Source organism: Lactuca serriola, chromosome 6, assembly GCF_051521515.1.
Source record: "Lactuca serriola cultivar US96UC23 chromosome 6, Lser_US96UC23_V15, whole genome shotgun sequence".
NCBI classification, from domain to species: Eukaryota; Viridiplantae; Streptophyta; class Magnoliopsida; order Asterales; family Asteraceae; genus Lactuca; species Lactuca serriola.
In genome coordinates, this window is record NC_136413.1 from 89287545 (window position 1) to 89298843 (window position 11299).

Consider the following 11299-nt stretch of genomic DNA (forward strand, 5'->3'; position numbering starts at 1 on the left):
TTGACATATAAGATTCTCTTGTCAATAACCATTTCTTGACAAACAAATATCCAAGAGTTAGTGTAGCTCATATCAAAATACTTCATAAATTGGTCCTAGTTGGTCTTTGTCTTATCCAAGACATCACAACTTTCCACATTTGATGAATGTTATAAACCTTACTTTTCACTCGATGTCACAATCTTAACTCTAAGACTTGTTTTGGAACGAAGTATGATTGACTTATTGATTTAACCATTTCTTCAATTCTTGATTCCTCTTCTTAGACATACAATTGTACTAAGACTCATTTAGAGGATCAATTGAGATATGGTTCTTAATCATTAAGACCTATCATAAAGCATAAAAGGTACTCTCCCATCTTCTTAGAATGGAGAAATTTTTATCTTTCTTCCTACTTGATTCTTCTTATTCGTTCTGCTATTGATCTAAACCCTTTAATCAATTCAGAATTACACTTAATCTTGTAAGTATAATCATATTTACTAAACCTTTAGTAAATCATGACGAATATCTTTGTTACTCTTATGGTGGACTTGATCAACACGCAACTTTGTGTATTCGATCTCCAAGTCCTTCACTTGACACCTTGTCAACGAATTAGTTTAATTTCCAAATATGAAATTTCTCATTCATCGTGCAACCAAGTTGCATGATTCAAAGTTTCTGTCCAATTGAAACTTGGGCGATGAGAAACTCTCCCTATTTGGTAAATTCTCGACTTCCCATAAATAACATAATAAGAACCAAATCCATTATTGCTAATAATAGAAACATTCAAACATCAATTTTTCATATACGCCATTTCAAGGATAAATAAATAATATAAAATCAAAATTTATTTTATTGCGGAAAAATTTTTGTCCTTACAATGCAATTCATTGAAAAACTATGCTAATACATTTTTCATAGCAATCTAATTCTAACTCTAAGTAGTAGCTCAAGAATCTAATCTTCGAGAAATGCGATCAAAATCCATTCCTTCACGGTTAGATTCTTCTCACTTCTTCCCTTAAGCTTCATTTCTTTTCTTCGATCCTACAAAACATCAATTGTAATCTTATCACATTATGTATTAAGAATCTAGAATAGAAGCTTAAAAGAGTTAGTTAATGGATTTTTCCTAAAGCAAAGCCATACGTTTTGACTCTCCCATCTCTTAAATCTCTTAGGTAAATAGGGCAACTTCGTCTCTAATGCCCCTTCTATTGGAAATAAAAGCAAATTGACTCTATCGGAATAGGACATGGAACTACTTCAGACATCGCCTTTCTCTTATGATCAAACTTTTCAATCATTGCATGTCTTTCGTTGCCATTGTCTACATCCATAGAGCTCTCGAAGGCAGATTCACCAATCAACATTGCTTTTCTATTGCGCCAAACCATTGCTGATTCAGCAGCAATAAGCATATAGGTGAGATCTATGAGGGTCACGTCGCGGTTCATCATATAGTACTCTCTTACGAACTCACTATATGAGTAAGGAAGTGACTGAAGAACCCAATCAACAGCCATTTCCTCACAGACAACGGATTCCATCATTCTTAACTTATCAATGTGTGATTACATCCCTAGGACGTGTGCACACACCGACTTTCCTTCTTTGTGTTTTCTTGCCAAAAGGGCTTGAGTGATCTTGAACTTTTCAAGCCTTTTAATTTGTGGGTTAGGGAGAATAATTGGAGGAGGAGGAGGAAGTGAAGCATGGTTTCTTGTTCCTCGATCGAATCGTGGAATACCATCTTCATGTGGAATGCTTGTTCCACGGGATTTGGGAAAACCATAGTTGTCGAACTTTGACATCTACAAAACGGGAGAAAAACAAATTCAAGTTAGTTGATTGATTGATTCCTTAGTAAATCACCCAAATGAGATACTAAGGCTAGGACCCAACACAATATTCTACAACTCGGGAGAGGGATGTCGTAACCCTAATTGCAGAATATTTGAAGGTAAGTGAATGACGATTCACTAATTTCCACCACGAAAAACGAAAAGGAATTTAAGTTTTAAATCTATGAAAACTCCTAGATTCTTTGAGATTCATTGAACTTTCAATGGCATGTTTAAATCTCGATATGCCCCTCTGGTTTGTGACTGGGATGCCGAGGATCACAAAGCGGGTGTGAATAACCATGCAAACTACATGGTGCCCTCACATGTTACAGTCACCTATTCGATGTGCCGGTAAGCCACACACGCTCCACCGAACTATGACAAACATTGAGTCACCCTTTGCTACCTTTGCTTAGAACCATTTAGTGTGCCAGTAAACCACACACGCTCCACTAACGTCTTCGCAAGGGCACAAAGAGTAATTTCATGGAATTGCATCAATTCACTTTTGCCTAAGTAACTAAGATTGGGAATTTTCTGAAAACATTTAGTTACTTTTATACTTTATTATACTTATAATGGAAGGTTTCGTCCTATCCTACCCGTTCGGCTAACGACCCTCCACTAGTCAAGAGTGCGGTGGGTAAGAGTGGATACCCATTCAATCGCCATTTTATAGGCAATTTCCTTAAACACCCCTTATAGACCAGCTTCGTGAATGAGGCCTACTAACGGTAAGACTGACTTTTACTCATACATATATATAATGTTAGACTTTTAATGTTATATATAGTATAGGGTGTATGTTATACTTTCAAAATACTAGGTGGTCTAATTTAACAATTATACTTTTAATTCAATTAAATTGCAAACCTAAACTTTTATGGATTTATTAAACCTCTTTTAATTATACACCTTAATTAATTAATTAAACCATAAGGGTGTGATTTGAACTTTTTCAAAACAATACTAGAGTTTTAGAATTTAACATTCCTAATTAAACTTTTAATCAACTTTTAAATTTCAAAACTTGAGGGCAAGTTTTGAAACATTTCAACACATTAGGGTTTAGAATTTAAACATACATCAAAATTAAACCATTTAATCAAAATTTAAATTCCAAAACTTGAGGACAAGTTTTGAAACATTTCAAAACATTAGGGTTTTAACTATTTAAATTTCAAAACAACAAAACTTTTGGGTTCAAATTTAAACTATAAAACCTAAAGGGGAAAATATGAAACATTTCATAACAATAAGGATCAAATAACAAATAATCTAAATTAACAATTAATCACATAATTATCCATATTTGATTTATTTAATGATTTCTTGCAAAACAATTTATCAATTTAGTCAAAATAATTAATCAATTATCACATAAGGAAACAATTATCTTATTAATTGATAAATATCTTCAATTAGATCAAAAATATAGTCATATATATCAAAAAATCGGATTTATATTGATCTAACATGATAAGGTAACAATCCATAAGCAAAAACAGCAAGAAATCGCGAAATACCCTCCATCTGACGAGTTGACTCGTCGAGTCAGGCTTGGACTCGTCGAGTCTACATGGACTCGGCGAGTTCAGCTATGGACTCGGCGAGTCCAGCCTCCAGAAACCAAAAAATCGAATTTTTTGAACATGTAATGCATCAATACAATTGAAACCAGTCTAGTCTCTGATACCACTGATGAGTTTTGGTCATAAGACATCCTATGTGCTCATACAAACCCTAATGCTTGGATCTAGGTTTCTCTATTGTACATGCTTTGAATCCAAGACTATAAACCCTAATTCTAGCATATGGAAATCGATATTAACATATAATTAGGTTTATGATATTACCTTGATTGTTATGTAGCAATAACAATCCCAATTCCTCCTTGAATTGACCTTGGAAGGCTTAGAGTCACAAGTGTCACTCCTCTAATGGCTTACAAACACCAAGAGCAAATGGAGAAGGTATAAAGAGAGAGGAGAGGTATAAGAATTCATCTCTAGGACCTCTTGGGAAGGCATGGACGAATTCATGAGCCTTGGGGGGGGGGGGTCTTTATATAGGTGTAGAGATTAGGGTTTTAGTCCTTATCCTTATCTAGTTGCTTGCCCACCAAGTAACCATAAGATAAGCCTTCAAAACCTTATCCTAGTCGAATTCTAAGGCCTTATCACCTTAAATTCGTCCAACCTATTAATAAGATAATCCTTACCTTATTTTGTAACTATCACATAATTACAATTCAGCCTCTCTAGTTTAATTAATTACACTTGATCACAAAATTAATTCTTAATTAATTATTGACCAATATTAATTAAACAAATATGATTTCTCCTTTAATATATTATTCTTATAACATATTAATAAATCATAATAACCTCTCTCTCTATTTATTTCTCCAATCAAGTTGCTTTGGTGAAGGCAACCCAAAAGGACCATGCACCATCGGGTCAAGTACATACCAAAATAGTTATGGACTTAGACACTAATCCAACAAAAAAATACATAATAAGAAGCTTTAAATTAAGAATTTGACCATGACAATAAAAAAAAGGCCCAACAGCTTTCATTATCGTGTTTCTCTAAACGTATGGAATATTTAATACCCCAAAACAAACAATAACAACCACTTCCACCCTATGTGACGCATGGGCTAAGCCCCTAGTTCTAATTAAAAATGGGTAAAAAAATGACAATCATATAATAGAAAAAGAAGTGAAAGGGCTATAATTGTCCAACTTACTCTATCTAATTGTGTAAGAGTCTGCAGACCGAGTAAGAGGTGAAATTTTGACGAAACAGACCGAGTCAGAGGTTACCTCTTACTAGACCAGTCAGAGGCAAACAAACAACACCTTAATGTATATTATAAGTTAGAGTAAAGAGAAAAATTGGTCCATGTGGTTTACCAAAAAGTGCATTCTGAGTCTAATTTTTCTTTTTGTCGCACAGATGGTCCGAATTTGAAACTTCTATGCAAATTTGGTCCCTCGAGTAAACTGTCGTTATCTTTCTCTAGTTAAGTTGGCTACATGCTCCTTATGTGAGGGTATATTTATCATTTTACATATTTCTCTTATATTATTTTAATATATAAAATCAAAAACACATACCTATACCCCCTCCTCATCCCTCATCTTTCTCATTTGATTTTCACAAGTAGAAGATACCACCACCACCACCCTCATCACCGAAACACTGGCCTCATTGTCGAAACGCCGCCTTCCTCGTCAGAATGTTGCTACGTTGCCAAAACGAAAGCCCTAGCTTGCTCTCAGATCTTAAAAACATATGGTAAGGTTTCAGATCTTACTAACATTGTTGATGTTAGGGTTACTAGAGATCTACAATTTTTCTAACAGAGTTCCACACTATAGAAGACGAAGGGCAGCGACAACATTCCAGATAAAAAAAAAACCCATGAGCATCCATCCTCTTCTCCATTGATTTCTTTTTTCAGTAGGTTTTTATTTCTAAAAACCCTAACTCCTACGGGTCGTATTTGAGAGTATGTGTTCATCTCGTTTTCAGGAGGTTATCACATCATGAGAGTCAGGGTTTTAGAAAACCCTAATCGATTTTGCTTTCAAGAGGCTTTTGCAGATCTGTCATGGATTAACTTAGCTCAAGAGATGGAAAGCATAATATGTCATGGATGAACAAAGTGGATTTTTCTAGATCTGCAAAAACCTCTTGAAAACAAAATCTGAGATTTAGGAAAAATCCTAACCGATTTTGTTTTCAAGAGGTTTTTGCAGATCTAGAAAAACCGACTTTGTTCATCCATGGCATATTAGGCTTACCGTCTCTTGAGTTAACCCATGAAAGATTAGGGTTTTCAAACTTTCAAACTTTCTGGTGGTGGTGGAACAAATGACATGAAGATGGTGGTGGTTCGGTTGATCATATAGAGAAAGACAGTAAGAGGATAGAAAGGGGTGAGTAGGAGTGATATTTTTAATTTTAAATAATAATATAGAGAAACATGTAAAATGACAAATATGCACTCACTTGAGAAACATGAGACCAACTTAACTAGCGAAAGATAATGGTAGTTAACTCGAGGGACCAAATCTACCTAGAATTTTCAAATTTAGACCATCTGTGCAACAAAGAAAATTGAACTCAAACAACATTTTTTGGTAAACCGTAGGGACCAATTTTGCTATTAAAAAGTTTCTACCAAAATTTGTAATTTTCAACTCTCTATAAAAACTAGTTCAACATATTTCCATACACATTTTAAATTCTTCATTTCTATTAACTTAAATCTCCCCCCTGAAATATTTCTCCGATTTTATTTCTCGATTCCTAGAAATTGATTTCCCATCTCTCCATGCTTCTACAACCTGCAATTTGTCAACATATATATCATCTCATCTAGTGACAGATTGCAATGAGGACTTTAAATTTATCTTCTCTTCTTTTTGTCAAGAACATTCAGTCAATAATCAAAATCCCACTTTGATATTCTGTCACATATATAGAGTCCTTCAAGAAATACCATCGTGGAAGAAGGTCGCCTTCGTCACCAAAGGATTAAAGAAATCAATCCAAATCCAAAACAAACCCTCTGAAAATTCTTCAAAATTTGTCATTGAGTAAATTATAGAAATGGCCCCTGTGGTTTGTTTAAATTCACAGCTTTGGTCCAACCATTGAACAATGGATAGGCTACATCCCCATGGTTTCTAGAAATTACACTATTGGTCCCTCCACCGTTAAATCTAACACTGAAGCTGTTATATTCGAATATATTGACCATTTTACCCTTAATATAAATCAATTAACACTAACTATAGGGACCAAAACAATAAAAACACTAAATATAGGGACAAAATCAGTAAAAGCTCTAACCTAAGTTCTTCTTCCCCTACTACCGGTTACCTACCCGCCTCCATCCTTGTGTTCCCTCCCTCATCCTCCATTATCAACGACGTCCCCCACCCCACCATCATTATCGCCTCCTCCTCCATCCATCTCCGTCGCACCTTCACTTGCAACTACATCCCACCCTTCACTGCTCTTTATCAAAGTTGAATCCCAGACGCAGATCAATTAGTGAGATAACAAAAGGTTTGATGAAATCCATGTAGAAAACAAAATTTTCTTTTATGTTTCCAAGTTGGAAAAAAGTGGAAGGAAAATAAATCATTTTGTTCTTTCTTTCCAAATACTCCTAAATCGGAAGGAAAGTTAAGAGGAAAAGAGATCTTTCCATTCCCTTCACTTTCTTTCACTTCCCTCCTTTGATGAAACTCGGAAACACCGATTTTTTTTATTTTCTTCTCATTTCAACTCATTTCCTTTCCTTTAACAATCTCTTGTTAAGTTGAACTCGAAAACGGGGTGAAAATATTTTGATTTATATAAATATATCTTTTTTTGTATTTAGACGACAATACAAAGATTACCATACATAATTGGTTAAAAGGGGGAGATGGTGTTAACCACCAAATGATGTCACATGAAAGCACAGAAAACTAATGGATTATTTCTTGATAAATGTAACAATTAAAATACAAGCCAAATGTTACAAACTTACAATATCTTTATAAATATAAATCTTTTCATAATCTCAAGCAATGTAAAACTTGAATTTATCTATTATAATCAAATCACAGAATGAAGATAAGTTCATCAAGAAATTGTGTTATTTCTTGGTGGATTTACCAGCATCACCACTCCCTGCAGCCTTTTCTGCTTTCTTAGCAGCCTTCTCTTGAAGTGCTTTTCCATCCCTGTGTTGTGTATCACCCGTTAATTAACATCTTAAGTAAAAAAAAAAGTTTGAGGTTTAATACGTAAAAACACAATATATAAGGTATTTTATAAAATTAACTAAAGAATTTAATAAATCCTTTCAAACAAAGGAATGTATAATTTGAATTTTATTGTGGAATAGACCAATTTCAACTATAAATTTAAAAGGAAAAAAAAGAAATCTTGAATTTCTAAGGAAAAATTATTACCAAAGAATCAACTTTTTGTAGTTCACCTGACAACATCTTATGGTAACCAACTATTGCACAAATTATACACACCAAATAATTAAAGTTTCAATTTTTTCAATTTTAACCCATTTAACCAGCTGAGTTGGCATCCTATGTGGCATACACTTGGCTAAAATCATCCATGTCAGCTTTGTTTTTCCTAAAAGCAGGATTGTCTACTTTCGTGTTAACTAGGTATTTTTTCAAAGTAGGAGTTTTAAGTAAAAAGATACCTAAATGAAACAAGAGACAACGTTATTTTTGAGTAAAACCAGATGTTTTGGACAACTGTTGCCAACATTACACCAGGTAGGATGCCAGCTCAGCTGGTTTGCAAGTTGAATGGGATAAAACTGGATACAAAATGAATAAACTAAAACAAAATTGAAACTTTAATTTTCTTTTTTTCTGTTCCAATTGACTGACCCTAAGAGCTGTAACAGTTCAATTCACTAGACACATAATCATATCATTTTGTAAACAGAAAATTGTTGGATGGCTACTTAACAACACAAACCTGTCTGATACTTCAGAGTTCAGAGATTTCAACTCTCCCCTTCTTTTAAAAAGAGTTGCAGACAATTAGAATGATGGCTTTCTTCTTATAATAATAAGAGTTCCTTTTCACCAAACATACCATAGAACTGATGAGATACAATAAGAATTTTGACAAAAGTAAATGGTAAACCCCATTATCTGGTGTTTAGTTCTTTGTATTCAACAATTATTATGGTTTGTGTGATTATCAAACTTTACAAAGACTTACAAGCGACTCTTATTCACAAATCTAGCAAGATTAATTGCTATACCACGTAAAAACTGTGTTTAAGTCTTCGTTTTCTAGTATTTACAGAATGTCGTAAATTATTCACAAATTAGCAACACCAAATGCTAGATCCATTGTTTCATAAGGACTAAATCTAAGTTATATTTGACGCGCCACAAATTAACAGATATCAACACAGAAGACACAAAATTTTACCAAAATTAGGGCAAATATTCAAACCTTTCACGACGTTGTTCAGGAGTCAACCCATCGTCTTTGTTCTTCCCTTTGGCGCCACCACGAGCATTAGCTCTTTCTCGATCCTTCTCCCTCTGGTTACCTCGTTCGATCTTCCATTAAGAAAAACATATACACAAACGAAATCCATGTGTAGATATTTGACGCAAAATACATAGAAAGCATAGTTAGATAGCATCAGATCTAGTACGAAAAGCAGCAAACTATGTAAATCTGCAAAAGGATATGAGTCATCGTCGGAGAAGAAATCTAAGATCCGGTTTGCGTGAAGGTGAAGTTGAAGTTTGAGCAGGTGAATAATGAGCTGTGAGCTGAAGTAAATACTCCATACCAAAGGAGAATATCGAAATTATAATATTTTATTGGTTTAATGACTTTTTCCCAAGTTTTATAAATAAATGAAAGTAAAGATGAAAAAAAAAAGCATATTAAAAAACGACAGTGTTGTAAATCATATGATGATGAAAATGGTTGCTCAACTTGATAAGAAAACTATGTATATAAAGTCTATAAGTCAACTTACTCAAACTCTACCCTATAAATAAGAGTGTTATGTATTTGTCTTGCATATTTCGTGTATCTTTAGAAATACTTGTAAACACTTTTATATGGTTAAATAAGAATGTTGTCGTGATCTTTATGTGTTATAAATGTTTTTTTTTTTGCCCCTTTGGTATGACTAAAGTTGTTTAAAAACTCTTAACATTTGCATCGTAAATTTCAATAGTTTTTTTTTCTCAAAACATGAGTTTTGTTATATATTAGTCATCTACCAAACGATATATTCATATTTAAGTTGGAAAAATTATGAATGACCGTTTCCCCAAATGTATTTATATGTTGAATTGGTGTCTCATGATTGATCCGTCATTCGATCAATGAGAACTCGTTCACACTTGTGTTTATTGAACCCGTTGTTTTGAAAAACAAAGTCCATTCTCGTAAATCGTGTGCTTCTCGGACTTGTCGTTTCGAAACAATGTTAGCAAATTGTGTGTTTCTCAAGTCTGTCGAAACACACTTTGTCCTAGTACAAGCCATAAACGTATAAACATGTCATTATATGTGATAATTAATCTAGTATTTTTCTTCCCGTTGTAGGAAAATATCGATCAAACTTGAATTCCTGATCTTGGATGTTGTCGACAAAAACTATTTGGACTGGACTCAAGATATGTAGAACCATCTAGATGCCCAATGCTTGTTGGATTTCATTTATGAAAAGGACAATCGTGAAGTTGGAGTTGTTGGATTGTATGTCTAAAATCCTAACTAAATTGGTATAATGTTGAAGAATAAAAGTAAAATCCTTTTATATTGCCCTCATAACCAGGAAATTGCTTGAATTGATTATAATAGAGAGACAAATTATTTATTAATATATTATGATTAATATATTGATTGAAAATAGTAATAATTAATTGACAATTAATCAGAATGATTTGGAATTAATTATAGGTTAATTAGAATTAATTAAAGGTACAATGGCAGAGTTGTGATTGTTCAATAGTTGAATAAAAGAGAAGATATAGAACCTCCCTTTTAAGAGTGTGATGGTTTTGAGTCCATAAAGAGGGTTTCTGGAAGTCTCCAAATGATAAAAGGAAGCTAGATAATTATTGAATTAAAATATTATTATTTTGAATTCAAACATAGGATTTGTGGGATTATCTCCAGCTATATAAAGGGGCACAACCCTTGGACTTTCGACCTACTCCTCTATACATAGAGAAATCCAATTTTCTCCCTTCTCCCCTGAAAGAACACATTCTCTAAACTTTACAATATTACTTCAAACATGCTACATGCATATTCATAATTATAATTTACGTTAGTGGTTTAATTACAAAAGTCTGGATACAAACTAACTATTTAGGTTTTTATAAAGTTCTATATATTACATAACTACCAGGAACTTATAATTCATATACATATAGGAACACTAAGTACAAAAGTAATAATATTAACTATTCTAAATCTCCCAACAATACATGACTATACTGGATGCTTATCACCTATAATAGTTAAACACTGAGAGGGATTATCATTTTGCTAGAATATATAGGCTTTCAGCCCTACCTAGCCCTATGCCAATACCAAAAGTGATACGAATCATGCTCTACATGGCCAAAGGCACAAAGCCAATACCAGAAGTGATACGAGACATGCTCTACATGGCCAAAGGCACAGATCCAATACCAGAATAATACGAGACATGCTCTACATTGCCAAAGGCTCAAAGCCAATACCAGAAGTGATACGGTACATGCTCTACATGATCAACGGTATAAAACCAATACCAGAATAACATAGGAAAGCACATTGTACATATAACACATAACATATAATTGTCCCTATATTGAACTCACCGTGAAATAATCGAATGTTGCGATGAAATTACCCCTTAAGTGCGTTTTTACCGGTAGAATCTGACT

The 11299-nt window shown here is 33.6% G+C and overlaps 1 protein-coding gene across 1 annotated transcript; it reads right to left on the reverse strand.

Annotated features, from left to right (window-relative positions):
* Positions 1-7325: 7325 nt before the first annotated feature.
* On the reverse strand, positions 7326-9247 carry LOC145060575 (uncharacterized). Its single transcript, XM_079008220.1, has 3 exons — positions 9092-9247; positions 8847-8949; positions 7326-7588 (listed from the first exon to the last, which is right to left on the reverse strand). Exons 1-3 carry the CDS (start codon positions 9096-9098, stop codon positions 7501-7503), a joined length of 198 nt encoding a protein of 65 aa, XP_078864346.1. The 5' UTR covers positions 9099-9247; the 3' UTR covers positions 7326-7500.
* Positions 9248-11299: the final 2052 nt, after the last annotated feature.